Source organism: Chionomys nivalis, chromosome 3 (assembly GCF_950005125.1).
Source record: "Chionomys nivalis chromosome 3, mChiNiv1.1, whole genome shotgun sequence".
Lineage (NCBI taxonomy): Eukaryota > Metazoa > Chordata > Mammalia > Rodentia > Cricetidae > Chionomys > Chionomys nivalis.
In genome coordinates, this window is record NC_080088.1 from 116,701,397 (window position 1) to 116,722,792 (window position 21,396).

The 21,396-nt window shown below is 49.0% G+C and overlaps 1 protein-coding gene across 5 annotated transcripts in view; it reads left to right on the forward strand.

Annotated features, from left to right (window-relative positions):
- Nos1 (nitric oxide synthase 1) overlaps positions 1–21,396 on the forward strand; it is a 106,256-nt gene that overhangs the window by 61,523 nt on the left and 23,337 nt on the right. For 4 of the 5 annotated variants that reach the window (XM_057764203.1, XM_057764206.1, XM_057764202.1 and 1 more), the window contains 11 exons: positions 1,150–1,251; positions 2,758–2,952; positions 3,472–3,557; positions 4,503–4,647; positions 5,857–5,961; positions 6,429–6,487; positions 7,674–7,775; positions 10,567–10,683; positions 14,846–15,020; positions 17,510–17,648; positions 18,359–18,437. In XM_057764203.1, coding sequence (XP_057620186.1) covers positions 1,150–1,251; positions 2,758–2,952; positions 3,472–3,557; positions 4,503–4,647; positions 5,857–5,961; positions 6,429–6,487; positions 7,674–7,775; positions 10,567–10,683; positions 14,846–15,020; positions 17,510–17,648; positions 18,359–18,437 — 1,304 coding nt within the window. The remainder of the gene's footprint in view (positions 1–1,149; positions 1,252–2,757; positions 2,953–3,471; positions 3,558–4,502; positions 4,648–5,856; positions 5,962–6,428; positions 6,488–7,673; positions 7,776–10,566; positions 10,684–14,845; positions 15,021–17,509; positions 17,649–18,358; positions 18,438–21,396) is intronic. The other variant, XM_057764207.1, reaches the window with a different exon arrangement.

The following is a 21,396-nucleotide window of genomic DNA, read 5'->3' on the forward strand; positions in this document are numbered from 1 at the left end:
TTAGCTACGTGGCAAGTACCAGGCCAGCCTGGGCTACATGGGACCCTGTCTCAAAAACACGAAAACAAAGCAGTATTCATGGTGCCGCTATGGAAAGAAGTTGTCAGAGGCCACCAGCCTTGTGGAGACCTGAAGAGTTTCATGGTGCCAGGCCCAGTCCACAGAAATCTTGTGCTATCGATCTGGGGTATGGACTGGGTATCAGCGTTTTCTTAAAGCTCCCAAGGAGAATCCAGTAGATGAGCACCGGTATGTACAAGACTCTGGCAAGAAAGAAGAAAATTACACATTAGTCCACATCCTAGTTCAAGTAACATCTACAAGTTTGGTTTTGGTTTTTTAAATCAAAAAGGGCATATTTCAACAATTTTTATGCTTTTAATGAAAGTAATGCTGCACGGTGCCCAGGTGTGTGTGCCCTCCTGTTTCAGAACTCACCAGGACGTTAGATGTGTGTACATAAAACAGGAGTCATTGGCTTTCTGCAGAAGTGTTCCCTGATTCTCATCCAGGCTAACCCGAAAGGCTTCGCCTCAGACAGTGAATTGATAAGTCTGCTTTCTGCTCTCCCGGGCACCTCATGACTTAAATGAGAGGCTCTGCCACCCCGGCCCTTCAATCTCAGCTGCTGGGAACACTGTCAGCTGGGGCTGAGGAGCAATTTACCCCAACTGAGGGATGGTGGCATCTGAGCCTAGTAATGAGACCGGGGCTCCCACCAGCGACTGGCCTTGACAAAGAGAGGAAAAAGCATGACTTTAATTAAGGGATCTGCCTCGAGCCTCTGCCACTGTGTCCAGGATGTTCATTTCTGTTATGTCAAATATTAACGCCGGGACGTATTTCTTTCAAGTTATTTCGCTAGAGTTGTCATTGACTTAGAAAGCAACTGGCTCCCGGCATTCTAGGTCTCAAGCGTTAGGCGTTAACACAGTCTCCCCCGTTGACTGGCACATGAGTTTGGTGGCTGGAGGGCCAAGCACGTGTCTTTAGTTACCACCTGGGTTGTCGATAGCAAATCTCTGGAACCTGTGAACGAGTCAGTCAGCCCATGAGTGGGTTAACTGTAATTAGGAACTCCCCTCACCACAGCTGACTTTGGAATTCAGCGTTAGCCAGGCTGTGAGTCTGTTTTCCTCGCCCTTCTAGGAAGTAGCCAAGAAGATGAACTTGGACATGAGGAAGACGTCCTCCCTGTGGAAGGACCAGGCGTTGGTGGAGATCAACATTGCTGTTCTGTACAGCTTCCAGGTACCCTAGAGCTCAGTGCTAAGCTCAAGCCTCAAAGGAGAGAGGGGGGAAAAGGGACTTTCTAGAGGTCTAGTGTTCTGCCAACAAGATTCACCTTTGGGAGCCAGAGACACGGCCCAGCCAGTACAGTAAAGCACTGGCCTCACAGGCATGAGGTCCTAGAGTCAACTCCCAGAACCCACGTAGAGAGCCAGAAGGAGGAGAAGGCTACTCAAAATCCCAGCAATGCTGAAACCAGAGACAGAGACAGGCGGGTCCCTGGCTCCTCACTCTGGTTATCCAGACTAGCCCAGATTGGTGAAGTTCCAGGCCAAAGAGAGACGAGAGACTGCCTCAAACAGACATCTGAAAAATGACACCCAAAGTTCCCCTCTGCCCTCCACACACGTACACACATGCACCTTCCTACATGTTTGAATATATCACAACAAAAAAAGTCACTTTCAGGGGGCTCCCATCTGTCAGTGTGGCCTACTTCCTGTCTACATGCCTTCCTGTCTTACCTGCCTTGACAGAGTAAGACATTTGCTACAGAGAAGTGGGAAGGACCCTAGACTTGATACTCCCCAACTCTGCAACTTGATGGCAGTGTCTCCAGACTGTGCCATCTCTTAGAGACTTGGACATCCTCATCACAGGATGACACCCAACTTCACTCTGGGCCACAAAACTCCCTGCCCCGCACAAGGAGTTTTCCATGGCTGGGAAGTATGCCACCAGAATGTGAGGTGGGCATTGCTGATTATTCTGATTGGACAGACACGAAGTGAGATCTCAGTGGCCACTCTTAGAACTTGAGGTCAGCCCTGCCCTGGGGGTACCAGTGGCCTCCGTCTGAGTAGACAGAGGACAGGCATGTTCATTCAGACCTTGGGTGGACATGAATAGAGCAGGCACCGCACCTCACAGAGCATCACGGTGCAGAGATTCTTTGGGAGGGGGCAAGAGGCCACTTCCCAGGGAGAATTAAGAAGCTGTGGAAAATATCAGAACTCAGCCCCTGGTGGGGACACTCGGGACATAAAAGAGATGAGGGAAGGAATGCAGTCAGGGCAGTATCTCTTAGACAACTTGCAAATCCGTGCCCGCCAGCCCCAGCCTGTGCCAGACACTGGTCCACCCACCTCCGTGCTGGCTCATCCCTTTGATCTCTAATCAGCTCAAACTCGCTCCTTAAAACTAAGTTGAGAAGATTTTATTTCACTAGATAAATAGTTACAGAGGATAATAAAACAGGAGATGAGTACACAGACATAAGAAAAATAAAACAAACCCCTAAGAGTCTGGCTCCCACCCCTGGTTAAAGGAAGGAGGGAGGGAAGATGGACAAGGTTGACAAGGAGGTCTTGGAGGCACACCAGCACCAAGTAGAACCTTCGCCATGCACAGTTAGACTTAAAGAACTAAGATTCACCCCAGGGCTGCCCTTGGCAGACTCTTTGGGAAGGTGCCTGAACATCTCACCACCTCTTCATTCCTGACTCCTTGTCCCTTCTCCTCCCGCAGAGTGACAAGGTGACCATCGTTGACCACCACTCTGCCACCGAGTCCTTCATCAAACACATGGAAAATGAGTACCGCTGCCGAGGAGGCTGCCCTGCCGACTGGGTGTGGATTGTGCCCCCCATGTCGGGCAGCATCACCCCTGTCTTCCACCAGGAGATGCTCAACTATCGACTCACCCCATCCTTCGAATACCAGGTCCTGCCCCTCGCTGCTCTGGGTTCACCTCTGCCCTGAGACCCACCCTGCCCAGGGGCCAAGTTTTCCCAACCCATGGGAGCCCATCTCTATCGGGCCAGGGGCCGTGCTGTGGTCACAGGTGTGCCCAGTAGCCTGAGAGACTTACGGAGACAGGAAATGACTGTACAGGAAGAGGATGTGCATATCCAGGAAGAGTTCAGTTGGACACGGGGTGCAGGGTGGGGGGACACCTAGAATCTAGTGCTCAGGAAGCTGAAGCAGAAGGATGACAGTTTGTGGCTAGCCTGGGCTACATAGCCAGACCCTATCTCAAACAGAGTCTGGAGGGACCTGGGCTGAGTGGGAAGGGCTCATGGAGCGATGCAGAGAGGCTGAGCACATCCCTTTACACAGGGACATCTGTGGCTATCCCTGGCTGGGGCTTAGGGTTGGGCAGCCATAGCTGCTCTGGGCATCTCCAGGTGGGATGACTGAATTCCCTCATGCTGTGACTGGTGCCATTGCTTCTCTTCCCAGCCTGACCCATGGAACACGCATGTGTGGAAGGGTACCAATGGAACCCCCACGAAGCGGCGAGCGATTGGCTTCAAGAAATTGGCAGAGTGAGTTCCCTATACTGGGAGACGGACAGATCTGTTCACAAGCTGGGAGTGCCCAGAGCTAGGCAGGTGCTGTAGCCTGTGCCAGCACAGTAGGGTACTTCCATCTTATCACCACCATTACACACACACACACACACACACACACATACATGCATACATACACATACATACACATGCACACATACATACACATACATATACACACATACATGCATACACATGCGCACACTTACACACACATACATACACATGCACACATTCACACACACGCATACACACACCTACATGCACCCACAGGGTGGGGGATATAGGTGAGATAGGCTGAGCTACAATAACAAGATCCTATTTGTTGGTTGTTTTTTGTTGTTGGTGGTGGTGGTGGTGGGATTCTTTTGTTGGTGGTGGTGATGTGGGGGGGTGTTTTGTTTAGTATTTTGAGACAGGGTTTCTCTGTGTAGCCCTAGCTGGCCTGGAACTCGCTCTGTAGACCAAGTTGGCCTCAAACTCAGAGATCTGCCTGCCTCTGCCTCCCAAGTGCTGGAACTAAAAACATGCACTGCCACTGCCTGGCAAGACCCTGTCTTTTAAAAAGAAATTAATTACTAATAATTATTGATAAATAGTAATAATAATAATGTTTAACTGAGCCAAAAGGAAGATCAGGAGGCTATGGACCATGAAGGAATCACTTTTGACACAGGGTCCAGCTGGCATATTTGGGTGGTGTATGTCACCAAGATGATTTAATGGAGTCAACAACTGTCTGTCATCCAACAGCAGCCATGTTGCCAACCTTGGACCTCCGATCTGGAGGAATAATTCATAAGCCAATGTGGGTCTCTTAACTCTGGGATGCTGTGTGTCTCTAGGGGTCCCTACATCCCATTCTAACATCCTGTGTCCTTTCTCCGTTCCCCATTTTTCTCTCCACCTGCTCCCTCGAAGAGCTGTCAAGTTCTCGGCCAAACTGATGGGGCAGGCCATGGCCAAGAGGGTCAAAGCAACGATTCTCTATGCCACGGAGACAGGCAAATCACAAGCCTACGCCAAGACCCTGTGTGAGATTTTCAAGCATGCCTTTGATGCCAAGGTGAGCAAGGGCTAGTAGAAGCTCCCTGGACCCTCACAGTAAATAATGTGCGTATTTGCATACATACCAAGCATAAATATGTCTCCCATGGACCCTGCAAGAGTCCAGTCCACAGGAAACCCCCATCTCTAGAGCAAAATGTTAGTGGGTTGATGAGAGCCCACCCTGCTAGGGATCAGTGTGAGAAGCATCAATAGTTACAGCTCCATACATAGATCAGGACTTCCCAGAGCTCCGAATCCATGAACACCCATTATAACTGGGGAAATGATGAACTATACATATTTCCCGAACATATCTGACCCAAACAAGATCCCTGGTTCTCATGGGGCATCTGGGAAGAGTGGGGTTCCTTAGAAAGATGGAGAGGTGTGCAGGTAATGCTAAAATGCAGGTGACAGTCCTCTCCCTGCGACGTGCACCTCAGCCTCAGGGGGCTCAGGTCCTTCCAGGTACTGGAGGCAGGATTAGAGAAAAGACTGGGCAAACCTGTTCAGGTGCTACCAGGTCAGACCCTGCCTGACCGTGGTCAGGACTCCAAGATCACGAACTATATGGGGCCATGGGATTGGGCACATGGCTCAGCCAGTAAAGCATTTGCCATCCAACCATGACCATTGGAGTTTAGGTGCCAAGCACCCAAATGTAAATGCCAGGTGTGTGGTGGGTACCCTGCAGCCCTAGTGCATGGGGGGGTGAGACGGGAATTTCCCCCAAGCAAACTGGCTTGTTAGGACAGACCAATCAATGATCTCTGGGCTCAACTGAGAGACCCTGGCTTAGGCAAGGAAGTGGAGAGCAATGTGGAAAGATACCCAATGTCAACCTCTGACCCTTCCCATGCACATGCACAAATATGTGAACTCACACACATTCACATCACACACACACACATACACACATGCATGCACGCATGCACACATGCTCACAAGGAAAAAAAAGGTTCAGGGATCTTTATAAAGATCTACTCCATTGGACCAGAACCTGGGTTCCCATAGCCCTTCAGGCCACAGCGGCCATTGCAAGAGTTCATGCCAACAAACATCACTAGTGCATCACAAGGGTCCACTAGATAGTGAGCATCGAGAACACTGGCCCCAAGCCAGGAGGCAGCTCAGCATAGCTCACCCTTTTGCTCCTTGTACCCTCTGTCCCCTCTCCTCGTTCCCACTCACCTCTCCTCTCCTCTCCCACGCCCCCCACACCTAGGCAATGTCCATGGAGGAATACGACATTGTACACCTGGAGCATGAAGCCCTGGTCTTGGTGGTCACCAGCACCTTTGGCAATGGAGACCCCCCTGAGAACGGGGAGGTGAGAGGGAATGCCCCTGCCCTAGCATGGAATTCCAGTCCCCGTAGGAAATGGTCACCGCTGGGATCCTTCCCCACAACTCCCTCCCCAAGCCCCAAAGTCAAGACTTTGGTTTGATCCAATTTGGGCAAAGGGACCAAGTTTTGACTACCAGTGTCCCTCGGCTAAACGTCCCCACAGTGAGCTGTGTGTTTAAGGTACTCCAATTCTAAGCTTGGAGCAGTTCTTGGAGACAATAAAGCCTACAACAGTTGGTTGTACCCTGGGGTGGGGTGCTAGCTCACACCTGTACTTTAAGTAACCAGCCATGCCCACACATATATGGAACCTGCAGCTGGGGCACTGGCCGCCCACCTCAGCCCCTGGCCGCCCCTGGCATCGTGCCATCAGGCAGCAGTCACGGCCCCAGGGCCTGTGCCCACCACTAATCCGTTCTTCATGCTCTGCTCGTTCACTTTGACTTGTAGAAATTTGGCTGTGCTTTGATGGAGATGAGGCACCCGAGCTCCGTGCAGGAGGAAAGGAAGTAAGTGAATGTCCTCTCTGATGTCACATGCTGCCCTTGGGAACCATTGAACAATATGTCTTGACAACGAGGGTTCATGTGAGGGCCCGGCTGTGGTTGACAGCCTTTGGAGATGGGTTTGAGCTGCTGGTCTGGCCTTCGCTGTGGCTGGAGTTATGGTCTCTGGCTTGACATCCCTCTCCTCTGTACCTCCAGTTCTGTTATCAAGCAGAGATAGTAATATCTACCTTGCCTTCCTGAACCAAATCGGATTTTTAAATGGGAGGGTCTCGAGAAAGGTTCGGAGCACTGTGCAAACCTCAGTTCCTATTATCACTCCTCTGCCTTTGGAACCCACACTGGAAGTCAGGAACCACTCTTTCCTTAGAACCTTCCATCCGAGGCTCAGAATGGTTGTGCAGGTCAAGTTCGAAGGGTAAACAAGTTATCTGCTAAGCCAGAGGCCTGTGATTGCACACACATTTCTGAAGGAGTTGGACCTCATATGGGTTCTAAAGGCATTTTACAGGGCTGGCAAAATAGCTTAGTTGGATGGGAATTGTTTGCCACCAACCTTGATAACCAAGCTTGATCCCCAAGACCCACCTGGTGAACGGATAAAATTGACTCCCCCTCAACACATTTTATAAGGTAGAAACGTCTGTGCACCAAACCATCTTTGGAAATATCTAGAAACTTCTTTGAGGTGCTGAACACAAGGCACATGCACACTGAACCCCCCTCAGGAGACCAATACAGACTTGCCTCCAAAAAGCAGATCCTGTGACTTAAGAGTGTGTGTGAGCCGGGCAGTAGTGGCATATAACTTTGATCCCAGCACTTTGGAGGCAGAGGCAGGTGGATCTCTGTGAGTTCGGGGCCAGCCTAGTCTACAGAGTGAGTTCTAGGACAGCTGGGGATACACAGAGAAACCCTGTCTTGAGGGAAAAAAATAGCAAACAAGAAAGAATGTGTGTATGATTCGTAGCTGACTGGACTTTAGAGACCCTCTCTCTTGGTCTCCCTCCTGAGAACACAGGACCAAACCCAGGCTCTGGGTACCCAGGGAACAGAACCATGAGCATCTTCTGGTCAACTCCAGCATCTTGCCCTCCACCTCCCCATCCCTCTCCTTTCCATCCACAGCAGCTCCCCTCTCCCCACCTCCTTCAGGGAGAGATAGGGCACCATCCGTTCTCCCCTCTAGGTACCCGGAACGCTTGCATTTCTTTCCCCGTAAAGGGCCTTCCCTGTCCCATGCTAACTTTGAAGCCCACAGTCTGGTTGCTGTCGGTGACAACCAGCACAGGTAGAGAGCATCCGTGTGCATGCGCATGTGTGTGTGCCTGTGTGTGTGTGTATGTGTGTGTGCATGCATGGTGTACGTTACATGATGCATGCCCTGTGCTGGAACATCCCTGGCTACATCTGAGTCTCAAAGAGACCTGAATCCTCACCCAAGCCTTGCCACTAACTCTAGGAACCTTAAGCAAATCTCTTGACCTCTGTGGACCTTGGTCCTTCTCATTAACCGAATGGGGAGAAACCTCGGCTCTGCCAGTCTCTAGGGGCTACTGCTGAGGACAGAAGGAATTATCTACAGCAGGGAAAGCAATGGCAGAAACCTCCAGCCTTATACAGTGCACGTGCTGGTATTTTTACCCCACAACCATCCATCGTGACTCCCCCGCTAACAACACAGCCACCCCCTGGTATGCTGCATGACGGATTTGGAGAAGTGACTCAAAGCGAGTCTATTTGCGGGGCAGAAAATACACATCCGTGTATTTAGAACCTTGTTAGAACAAAAACTTTGAAAAGCATCCAGCCTAGAAGCGCTCTGCCAGAGTGTGCATGTTCCTTTTTTGTTTCTCTCTCTGTCTCTCTCCCTCCCTTCCTCCCTCTCTCCTTCCCTCTCTCCCTCCCTCTCCTTTTGCATTCTAATATGTTTCTTGGGATTCTGTCTTAGTTTAGGGGATTTGGGAAGGAAAGAGTTGAATGTGTTGAATATTGAGAATTTTATTTTAGTTTGTGTCTTTTAAGATTTATTTTAAATTATGTGAGTGTAAGTGTGTGCAGTGTCCACAGAAGCCAGAAGGGGGAGCTACCTCCCTTAGAGTTGGACTTACAGGTCGTTATAAGCCTCCATGTGGTTGCTGAGGAATGAATTCAGATCCTCTGACAGAGTGGCAGTGCCAGCACTTGTTTCTGGTTTGTCTAGAAGCAAAAGATCTTGATGGAAACTGATTTTGTTTTCAGTCTCGGGTTCCTGAGCCTCTTGTGCTGCGGCCTGGGCCTTGGACATCCTCCCTGGCTGTAAAAACTGTGGGGAAATGCTGGGCCTATGAGATGCTTGTCTCACAGCTGTGAGAACCTGCGCTCCATCCTCAGAACACACACTGTCCAGACATGGTGGGGCCGGGCATGGTGGCACCTTTAATCCCCATGTTCAGAAGACAGAGGCAGGGGATGTCTGTATGTTCAAGGCCAGTCATGGCTTCATATTGAGATCCTGTCTCCCAAAATGCAAAAGAGGGGAGGGAAGAAAAAGGAGAAAGAGAGAAAGAGAAAATCAGGAAGGCAGGTATAGCAATCCTTGCATAGGCCTGGCCAGCTAACCTAGCCTATTTGTCTAGGCCAATGACAGAGTCTGTCTCAAAACACAAGATAGGCAGCCAGCACCTGAGGAAGATTCCCAAACACCTCTAGTCTCCATACACAAGTACACATACAGCCCCCCACGTGTGCATAGACATACACACACACATACGTTTACATGTGTGCACACGTGGACCCACGAACGCATGTACATATTTACATAAATATACACACCCCCACCCACACACAGTGTGCATGCATGCCTCAGATCAGTGCCAAGAACAGTTTCCACTTTTACTAGAAATGCAGCTCGTGACCCTAAAATGTCTGAGAATGTCACTCCGCGGCAGGAGAGTGTTGGCAGGGACAGGCCAGCTTTGTGGGACTTTCTACAGTGATCTCGTCTGTCTCTGCTGGCTGTAAAGCAGCCACCAGCAGCATATGGCTACTGAGCACCTGGAACGAAACATGACGAGTGCAGGCAAGGCGCCGATGCTTTAAACTTTCGTGCCAGGGCACACTGTAGGTTGGGCATATTTTCCCGTATGTCCCTAAACCCCTTCCTTGCCCTTCCCGTGTCCCTCCACAGCTTCACTTGTACTTCCCTGCCATTTACACACACGTGATGTTATGTGTTGCTTTAAAATTCAGGAACTACAAATGAGAGAAAATGTAAAATATTTTTCTGGGGTTGGCTTATATAACCATCCCCACCCCAACCCCCATTTCTGCAACTAATGTGACTTCTTTCTCCTTCTCTTCCTCTTCCTCCTCTTTCTTTTTGATTTTTTGAGGCAGGGTTTCTCTGGGTAGCCCTGGCTGTCCTGGAACTCACTCTGCAAACCAGGCTGGCCTCAAACTCACAGAGATCCACCAGCATCTACCTTTAGTCTGCTGGAATTAAAGGCGTGAGCCACCACACTCAGCTGAGGCTGACTTCATTCTTCTTTATGGCTGGAAAGTCTCCCCTGGGTTCCTACTCTCTGCGCATCCCACATTTAACCAAGCCCTCTCGTCTCGGGCACCTAGTTTGTAATTGAAGTTCATTGTAATTAACTTTGGGTTTGCATAGCTGCAGGCAGCAAATGTTGACTCTCAAGCCCTGCCCCCATCTCTACTGATCCAGAACCCTCACTTTACCAGAGTCCCCCCTTATTCTGCATGCTACAACTTGAGAGGCCAGGAGGCCTGGTCCCAGTCACAGCATCCCCCACCCCCACTCCACCGACCCCATACTGACAAGACCATCTGAACTCTGTGGGTCTCAATCTTCCCAGTTTAAACAAGGCCCGGAAACATTTACATTTGAGAGGTCAGCTATCATTGTGGCCATTGTGGGTAAATCGATGCATTCCCAGAGAGCCCAGAAGAGTGGTATAATTTATCTCAATAGCAAAGAGAAGGTTCTAGAACCAGGATCAAGAAGTTGAAGATGTCCAGGGTAGGAGCTAGCCTCAGGAGGGCTCCAAGGCAGAGTTCATGCCCTTGTCCATTTGTCACAGGAGCTACAAGGTTCGATTCAACAGCGTCTCCTCCTATTCTGACTCCCGCAAGTCGTCAGGTGATGGGCCCGACCTCAGGGACAACTTTGAAAGTACTGGACCCCTGGCCAATGTGAGGTGAGTGTGGGTGCAGGGGACCGAGGGTGGTGAAGGCTCTTAGGGAGCAGGGCTCGGCGGTGAGTGGTTCTTCCTTCGGGAGGAGAATTCTTCTTTCTTCAGGGGCCGCTTTCTCTCTAAGTCACACTACCTGGTCTCCCGTGTGTGGGAACATTTGCACCTGACAACCTCTGATGTCTCTCCCGCTAACCCCGCCGCCACCCAGATCCTATCACCAAGGCTAATCCATCATCTGTATTGTAGGGCACTAGTCTCTGGATGCCACTGTCTCAGCTGCAGATTTTACATAGAGCAAACATCTCTGGAGACACCCTGCCATGGTGATCCCGTGGATCTCAACCCTAGGTGCATGGTAGAGGCACTTGGAGGTGACCCATGTGTGGCTGGTGATATAGTCCCAGCCCTCAAGAAGCTGAGGAGAAAGGATGGCAAGTTCAAGGCCAGCCTGGGCTACATAAGGAGGGCCTCAAACAAAACAAAAATAACCTGGGGATGCACGCAATTGGCCAGTGTGATGCCCAAGTCCAACAGAAGAGCTTCTGCAGTTGGTCTAGAACTGGGCCTGCTGTTGCTGCTTTTCTTCTAAGCCTTCCAGTGGACTCTGCCATGGGGTCAGATTTGAAAACTCCTCCCCAAACCCACATTTTCCTAAAGCAGAGTCACATTCCATGGGATAATTTGGCGGAGGAGGGGTCACAAAGACAAGCATTTGAGGACTCAATGTGTGTTCAGTTGAGTAAGTATTTAGAAAGAAAAATGGGGACGTCAAGATTTGCTGTCCTGGCTAAAGGCCATGGTAGGCCTGTTGGGCCACCATCCAGACCTAGCCATTGCTGTCTTCCACCTTGACCAGACAAGCCTTCTCAACGACTGCTCAGAGCCAGACTCATCGATGGCGCAGGACACAGGACTCCTAAACAGTGAAGAATTGTATCTATTGCTACATTCTTACACTCTATTTGTAATCTGTATGTGGCGTGTGTGTGCATGGCTGTGTATCACTCATAATGTGGGGCAGCTTTAGATTTTGATATCAGAGCATTATGTTAGCATTACCTTCATACTCCAGTTAGGAAAAAAGGTATCCCTACCCTAACCCATCCCCCCGAAAACAACTCCCTTCTTCCCATTGGTAGACTCGTATTTAAAGAACTGAACTCAAGAGAGTAGAGTTGGCTCAGTCTGGAAAGTTACTGCCACGTGAGCATGAGGACCTGAGTTTGATCCCTAAGACCCGTGTGAAGTCCAGGCATGGTGTCAGGCATCAAGGTGTGAGCTGTGATCCTGGCCCCACGGAGGAAAACAGAGTCCTCAGGTCCCAGCGAGAAAAAAATTATTCTGAGACTCAACATCCACAGTTGGCATCTGCCCTCCACATGCGTGTGCACACATACCTGTGCACACACCAAAACTAATTGTACTTAATTATGGTGATATTTTCATTTTATCATAGAAAAGTATGCAGGCATTTTTTTTCTTTGTTTAAAAACCCACAAAGAACCTTTCAACTTTGAAATCTTAAATGTCTTTGCTATCTGGCCTGGCAGATGAGAACTTAGTCAACTGTTGATTTTGAGGTTTAAAATAGGAGCTTTGGACTCCTCAGTAGCGATTGTCATGGTAACATGAGTCTCCCAGTGACTGTGGTGTGGGCCCCTCAGCCCGTCCGGAAGTGCTGTCATGAGTCAGCCACCTGATCCTCTGCTGGTGAGCAGGAGGGTCACGCGTCTGAGTCTGATGGAGATGCTGTAGTGAAAGGCTGACGGACATTTGTTGCTCTCATTTCTGGGGGCTTGGGGAGTCCAAGGTCAGGGTCCCATGAGAGCTCACCCCTACTTCATGCACAGCTCCTTATAGCTGTGCACTCATGCGGTGGGAGGGATGAAGTCTGGTTCCTTCAACCCCTTAAATGGGCACTCACTTCTAACGAGCCCCGCCCTGATGACCTAATCACCTCCCAGAAGCCCTTTCCCTTCATTCTGTCAGAACAGACTTCCACATGGGAGTCAGGGACTCAATTACTCAAGCCATAGTATGTAGTCTGCCCAGCCAGAGCATGAAAAACAAAAGGAAGTTACACAAGCCAGGTATCCCACACATGCCCGCAACCCCATGTCTCAGGAGAGTGGAAACAGGATTGCAGGACCTTGCTGGTTTATACAATGTAAGCTCTACATTCAAGGAGAGACCCTGCCTCAAAGGGATAGGTGGGGAGGTAGAGGAGAATATACAATACCCTCTTCTAGCCTCTGCCTATGCACAGGCATGCATATCTGCACACGTGTGTTCAGACACTCACAGACACAGCTAAGTAATTTTAAAAAGCAAATTAAAACACAGGAAGTCATTAACAGTATCCAGTAAGGTCAAACGTGGCCAACAGTACACACCCACATAACAGGGATGTTGGGCATAGGTGTATCAGTATTGGGCTAAGGCATGAAACAGAAGTACCCTTTTCTGTCACCCCTCTGATTTGTCCACACCAGTTGCCTCATCTGTGCATAGGCTGCTTCCCTGTGAGGAGTGGTACTCAGACCCAGCAAGACTGGGGGGGGGGGGGGTGACGGAAAAAACCTGGTCTCATGCACAGACTGTGCTTGGGAGGACTCTGGAGCCCCTGGAGAAGAAGGCTGTGAAAGAAAGGAAGAGCAGAATCTAACAGGGTCAAAGGAGGACAGAGACCTGTGATGACGTTTGCTCCACCAGTGAGACCGCTGGGTCCATCCCAGTTCGTGTTGCAATGATGAAAAGCCTCCTCCCAGCATCCCTCCCTCCTCCTTCCTCTTCCATCTCTGCTGCCATTTCATCCCCAGCAGCCTCGAACCATTCAGGGACAGTGGGTGACAAGGTCCACTCCTGGCTCGTCTGGGGTGACTGTCTTTATCAGAGCATCCTCCTTGGAGACAGCAGACAGGGGCTTCTGTCGCATTGATGAATCTATCATTATAGTCCAGATGGCTCAGTCAGTCCAGAAATGAGCCATATAATATCTATAAGAGGGCAAACTAACTGTTGGCACTATACAACTAAGGTCTCAGTACTCAGGAGATGGGAGCAGGAGAAGCGGAGTTCAAGGCCATCCTAGGCTATATGAAACCCTGAGTCAAACAAGCAAAGAAAAATCCTGTAAATAAGGTCCACCGCGCTCTCCAGTCCTGCAGTCCCCACCTCAGCATGGAGAAAACTCGCATTCGCTTCACCCCCACTGACTCAAGTTCTCTTGGTGGAGAGCGCTTGTGAAACACTAGTTTCACAGATATTAGAAAGGGAACAGCATGCATGTACAGTGTGCACGACTCTATCATCCCCACTTCTACACCAACATGTGATAAGTTCAGAAGTCCTTCGGGTCTCTTTGTGAGTTCAGATCCCCAATGGCCACCACATTAGAATCCTCATGGCTATCCTTGAGACATTGACTTGTGGCAAATGGAAGCATCCCTGCTGAGATTCTCTTCTGTCCATGGTCTAGCTAACAGAGGAGACTACACCCAACAGCCGATGTTTCCCGCTCATTGCCCTCTCCTTCCTCAGAAACTACTGGAACCTTCTCTTGAGGACAATCATCACTGTCAGAGACTAAGAGAAAGAAGGGTCTTAAGAACTCTTGGGATTAAAGTCATCCTTCCACTAAAATGTGTTTTTACATAGTTCCGAAAGCTAGGAGTTCAGCAAGGGTTAGATTCCAACTGGCTTCTCTTAGCGGTTTGTTAGTGACTACCTTCTTTCTGTACAGGAAGGGTGGAGGAAGAGGAGGAGAGGAGGAGCAGTGGGAGAGGAGGAGAGGAGAATGACTTTATAGGGATCTTACTAACATTGATCACTTTCTTTTTTTTTTTTTTTTTTTTTTTTTTGGTTTTTTGAGACAGGGTTTCTCTGTAGCTTTGGAGCCTATCCTGGAACTCCCTTTGTAGACCAGGCTGGCCTCGAACTCACAGAGATCCGCCTGCCTCTGCCTCCCGAGTGCTGGGATTAAAGGCGTGCGCCACCACCGCCTGGCCCATTGATCACTTTCTTAAAGCTCCTATTCCAACATACCATCCCATGGAGTTCAGGATTCCGGTACATGAATTTCAAGGTCACACTAATCAGCCCCTGGGACCAGACACCCCACACCCTGCAGCCCCCCATCACAGACCTTCTGTTTTCTCCTGGACAGGTTCTCAGTATTCGGCCTGGGCTCTCGGGCGTACCCTCACTTCTGCGCCTTTGGGCATGCAGTGGACACCCTCCTGGAGGAGCTAGGAGGGGAGAGGATTCTGAAGATGAGGGAGGGGGATGAGCTCTGCGGGCAGGAAGAGGCTTTCAGGACCTGGGCCAAGAAGGTCTTCAAGGTAGGAGACTCTCTGTGCCCGAGACAGCACCAAGCTATCCATGGGGTGTGGCTCAGTGGTAGTGTGTTTACCTAGCAAGTAGGAGGCACAGAGTTGTAACCCCAGAATGGGAAGGAAAGGAGATGAGGGTAGAAATATAAAGCAAGAAAAGTAAGGGGGAAAGGAGGGAGGGAGGGAGAGGGGAGGGAGGGAGGCAAAAAGGAAGAAAATGAAGGAGAAAGAGAAGGATAGGCCAAGGAGAGTCCTCCCCCAATGTCCACAGCCAGGATACAGCTCCGGTGAATTTGAGCAACCTTAACATACACCTTTCCCACTCAGAGTTCTCAGGGACACTGAAGCCAGCCCTGTGGCTTTTATTTTCTCTGTCCATGGCCCTGGAATCCGTCCTCATCAGCAACCCCAGAATGAAGGGTCCTGGGCAGCTTCTGTGATTGAACTTGTGCCGAAGGCCAGAAGGGAAACTGAGGCGCAAGGGTCTATGAGTTATTAAAGGGATCTATGTCTATAAGCCTCTTCCTGGATTTCCATCCAGACATTGAGAGCCGAGATGAATTCAAGTTCATCCACATCTGAGATAACTGTGTTTTCTCATCAGTCAACTTTGACTGAGCATCCCAAAGGCCAGGCCCCTAAGAAGCCCCTAAACCAGTGGTTCTCAGCCTTCCTATCACTCTAATTCACTTCTTCGTGTTGTGGTGACCCCCAACAATAAAATTATTTTCATTGCTACTTCATAACTGTAATTTTGCTACTGTTATGAATTGCAATGTAAACTTTTTGGTGATAGAAGTTTATCAGTGGGGTCAGGACCCATAGGTTGAAAACTGTTGCTCTAAACCCTGCAGCTGTTGACATCCTGGTTTCTCATCCCACCCTCAGCTTGAATAGTGACTCATGTTGACCCACCAGGTCCCACAGCCAGTTAGCCCCAAAGAAATCACACAGAGGTCTACATTAGTTATAAACTGATTGACCCAATAGCTCAAGCTTCTTATTAACTCCATTATTCTCATCTATGTTAGCCATGTGGTTCAGTACCTTATTCAGCAAGACAGTCACATCATACTACTTCTGTGGCTGGGTCATGACTGCAGACTAGGACTTCTTCTTCCCAGAATTCTCCTGTTCCCATTGAACTGCCTCTACTTCCTATCTAGTTGTCCTGCCTGGCTACTGGCCAATCAGCATTTAAAATATAATTGACAGAATACAGACCATTGTCCCACACCAGACTCATTTCTGTGTCTGCAGATATGTTTTCTTGTTCATATGAATGAAGTTCAATACCAGAACCTTTTATGATTGGCTTCTTTCCCATATTCCAAAGTTTTTAAGGTCCATCCATGTTGTGGCATGTGCCAGCACTTTATCCCTTTTTGTGGCCAAATAATATTACACTGCATGATACTTGGCTTTTCTATTTTTCTGTTGATGAACATGTCAACTGCTTTGAAATAGGCACACAACCAGATAATAATAAAGCCTATGTTTGAAAACTTTAAATTTCACTGGAAAAAGTAATTCCATGGTTGTTGATGCCTCAGTCTCAGTTATCTGAGAGGTTGAGGCAGGGGCATTACTGGGACCTGAAGGTTCAAGAGCTACCTGGGCCTATCTCAGAAAAAGTTTGCTAATAATTCTGAGCAGTAATCTTGGGGTCATTACTGTTTGCTGACAAAGGATTTTTGACCAAAAAGGAAACAAACAAGAAAAAAAAATGACAGTTTGTTCTGCCTTTGTGTAATTGTTTTAAATCTTTTGAAGAAGACAAAAAAAAAAACTTCTATGATATTTACTTTCATTTTTAATGTTAAGCCTCTGGGTGTGTGGGATTTAGTAATAAATGTCATTACAGCTGTGTCTTTAGTAGAGGTGAGGACCTCAAGTCATTGCTTAAAATAGAGGGTGATGATGTGTACATGGATGGGTAGGGTAGATGAATGGATATGAAAGAGTGAGTAGGTGGATGAAATATTATGTGGAGATGGACAGATAGATGGGTGTTTGTGTCAGTGGATGGATGGATGGATGATAAATGAATAAATGAATGGATGGATGGATGGATAGATGGATGGATGAATGGGTGGATGGATGGATAGGTGGATGGATATATGGATGATAAATGAATAGATGGATGGATAAATGGGTGGATGGATGCTTAGATGATGGATGGATGAATGCATGGATAGATGATAGATGAATGGATGGTTAGTTGAATGGATGGAAGAAAATGTTGATAAGATAAATGGACAGACAGGTAGGTAGATGAAGGGGTGGGTAGATTAATGGTTGGGTAAGTGAGTTGGTGGATAGATGGTGGAAGGAAGAATGGGTATATGGATTAATGAGTGGAGAGAGGGAGGAAAGAAAAGGGTGAGAAGGGAGAGAAAAAGAGGGGTGGAGAGAGACATCCATGCCATGCCTTGGAGCTCCTGGGGAGGCACCATCTAGGATAACTGAGGTCACCAGAAACTCTGTGTGGGTCACAGGCAGCCTGTGATGTGTTCTGCGTTGGGGATGACGTCAACATCGAGAAGGCGAACAATTCCCTCATCAGCAACGACCGCAGCTGGAAGAGGAACAAGTTCCGCCTCACCTATGTGGCTGAAGCTCCAGAGTTGACACAAGGTACCTGACACCCTAGGGAGGGTTGGGCTGGAGAGCTCCTCTCAAGGGTGTGTGGGACTGGTGGCTTTCACTCTGGTCCCCTTTCAGAGAAGCCTTGAAGCACACAGGCCATACTTTTATCCCCACATGCAGGGTACTGTATAATCGGGAGTCTCTCTCCAGTCACACAGCCTACCTACAAACCATCCCCACCTCCGTTCCATCTACCTTGGCATTTGGTTCCGCGTCTGCATCCACCTCACCCAGCCCCACTGATATCTACCCTCACCCTCACCCTTTCCACTCCAGAGGAAGAGCTGGAAAGGGGTCAGAGGAGGTGGCTCACTTGGTAAAGGACAGGCTTTATAGACACCAGGACCTGTGTTGATTCCCCAGAACCCATGAAGGAGCCAGGCATGGTGGTGCATGCCTACAGTCCCAGCACTGGGAAAGAGGAAACCAGAGAACCTTGGGGTTCACTAGCCAGTCAGCCTAGCCAAACTGGCCAGCTCCAGGCCAGTGAGAGACCTTGTCTCAGAAGATAAGTACATTACCTAAACAATGACAGCTCAGGGTCCTTTGGCCTCTACATACACAAGCACACAAACACATCCACCTGCACATACACTATTGCATGCATGTCATGCACACACACATACCCAAAGGTGGATAGGTTTTGTGGAGCTTTGTTTAAACCCCTCTCATGGTGGCCACTATTTCTCTCCTCACAGGTCTTTCCAATGTGCACAAAAAGCGAGTCTCGGCTGCTCGATTCCTTAGCCGCCAAAACCTGCAGAGCCCCAAGTCCAGGTAGGAACACCCGCTCAGCAGCAATCCCTTCCGCTTCCAGGAAGGAGAACTCAGATTCCAGAGACCGTTAAAAGCTCCTGGAGCCCCTCACACCAGGTCCTCGGACTCCTACCTTTATGTCCCCATGTCCCCAACTAGAGACAGGGACAAAGGAGAAGTGTCAATCATATATCATGCTGACAAAGAAATGGGCCTCAGGGTGAGCTTGGCAGGCTGCCCCCTTGTATAATAGCGGAGTAGTCTCTGTAGGCAGTATCTCCATCCGAAAGTGCTCGATCCAATACTGTGAGTGAGTGATCGCTAGAGCAATGTTTCTCAACCTGTGGGTCACGACCCCTTTGGGGAATCTAATGACCCTTCCATGGGAGGGGGGGCCGTCACCTAAGACCACTGGAAAACACAGCTGTTTACATTACAATTCATAACAGTAGCAAAATTACAGTAGCAACAAAAATAATTTTATGATTAAGGGTCACCACAACTTGAGGAACTGTATTAAAGGGTCACACTAGGAAGGCTGAGAACCACTGCTCTAGAGAGCTGCAGAAACAGCTATGTGTACTGTGGGGTGATGGCAGGCACACCCCCAAATAGCTTACTCTTTGACTAGAAACCCTATCTATAATATATTATCTGTGGAGGGGGGTGGCTGTGTGCCACCATGTGCCTAGGGAAATCAGAGGACAACCTTTGAGTGCCCATCCTTACGTCCCACCTCATTTGAGACAGGAACTCTTCACTACTGCACAAGCCCAACATGGCCCATGGAGCTTCTGTGAACCCTCCTGTCCCTTCCTATGGGGTGCTGGGCTTTTCAGGCAAGCTTGTTCTGGATTTGGCTTTTTGTTGTTGCTCATGTGTGTGTGTTGGGGGTGGGGAGGTATGGCTTGCCAAGACCAGGAGAGTGTCCGATGCCCTCAAGCTGGAGTTACAGGTGATTGTGAGCCACCGTGTGGATGCTGGGAACTACACCTGGGTCCTCGGCCATGGCTGCCAGTGCCCTTAACCACTTTGCCGTTTCTCCAGCGCTATGAACCCTTTTACGTAGGCTGTAGAGAGCTGGACTTGGGTCTTTAGTCTTGTGCCATAAATGTTTTCACCCAATGAGCTATCTCCCCAGCCCTAGAAATTATCTTACTACCCAGCATAGTCAAATAATTTACTCTCTGCTATAGCCAAACACCTTGCTATCTGATAGAGAGTATGTTTGTCTTAGCACTTGGAGCAGGGGCAGGGGGGTCGGTGAGGCTTTTGTTTTATGCAATGCTGGGGCTTGAACCTGGGATCTTACACACACTAGGTGAGTGCTGGACTAGTGAACTGCATTTTGAATCTTAGCACTTGACTTAAAACACAGTTAGATTAGCTGGGTGGTGGTGGCGCACGCCTTTAATCCCAGCACTCAGGAAGCAGAGGCAGGTGAATCCCTGTGAGTTCTAGGCTAGCCTGGTCTACAAGAGCTAGTTTCAGGACAGCTAGGACTGTTACACAGGGAAACCCTGTCTCGAAAAACCAAAATAAATAAATAAATAAATAAATAAATAAATAAATAAGAACCACACAGTTAGCTTAGCTGGGCAGTGGTGGCACACGCCTTTAATCCCAGTACTTGGGAGGCAGAGGCAGGTGGACCTCTATGAGTTCAAAGCCAACTTAGTATATAAGAGCTAATTCCAGGACATGCTCCAAAGCTATAGAGAAACCCTGTCTCGAAAAACCAAAACACAAAAACACAGTTAGCTTTTTCAGCAATGCCCAAAACAAATCATTTTTTTCCTCCCAAAAGACTTACATGACCAAGGGCACTGACCCATATCTTTTGGGTCCCTTTGCTTCCAAGCTGTTTTCCTAAGACCTGGCTTCCAGAGCCTCATGCTTTAACCACAGGCTCTTACTCCTCCACTGGAAATATCACTCCCAGACCCCAGCAGCAGAGGTCACATGATCACCAACAACAACTGTGTCGGGCCAGTTATCGCCATCACCAGCCTGAACAGGACATGCCGATATCACCTGTCCTGCGACACTGTCCTCATGGCCAACCCATCTGTCCACCAAGCCTGTGTCCTCACTGAGCCCAGGCACCTCTTTCCAGAATGATCACACGCAGGTTGGCTGCTGCTCTGCATCTATAATAGTTAAGTCTTTGCGCTGATCCCTCTTGGGATTTAGTTTTTCACCTTTCAGTTACAGCTGAGGTGTGTCTTCTAAATTCTTTATTCTTTGCAGTCCTAGGCTCTGACCCCAGTTCTCCAACACATTTCCCGAGCAGCCTTGGGAAAGTCACAGGGTGTGGAATTGAGAGCTGGAAGGTGACCCAGTGACTAAAAGCACTGGCTGCTCTTGCAGAAGACCCTGGTTCAGTTCCCAGCACCCACATGGTTGCTCACAACCATCTGTAACTCCAGTTCCAGGGTATGTGGCTCCCTCTTTTGGTTGCCATGGGTAGGTAGCAGTGAACATACATACATTCAAAACATTCATAGACAAAATGAAAATAAATGCATTTCTTAAAAAGTCATCAGGATGCTCTGAGGTCCTTTCTCCTTTACTATGGCACAGAACCGCTGACAGCAAGCTTGCTCACTTGTATCTGATACTCCCTGTCTTCCGTGCACTGAGCAGAGCTCCCTGAACGTTATTTCCAACTCACACCAGTCCAGGAAATAAAGGTCACAATTGCTCACGTGTTAGATATGAGAAGTAACCAAGAGAAAATGCAAGTGTCTTTTTTCAAGGTCATACTGACCTGGTTATCTGGCCATCGCACCAAATGACTCCACAGATGGTCTCTGTCTCATTTGCCAGGCTGCTGTGACCATTGAAAATGATCCTCCTAAAGCGGCTGGCACAGTACAGGATCCATTGTTCCTCCCGTCTCCTCGTGCTACCTGCGTAGTTAGCATGCATGCTTCCTGTGTGCCCTTCCGAACCTTTGATTAGAGAGGTCAGCAGGGCA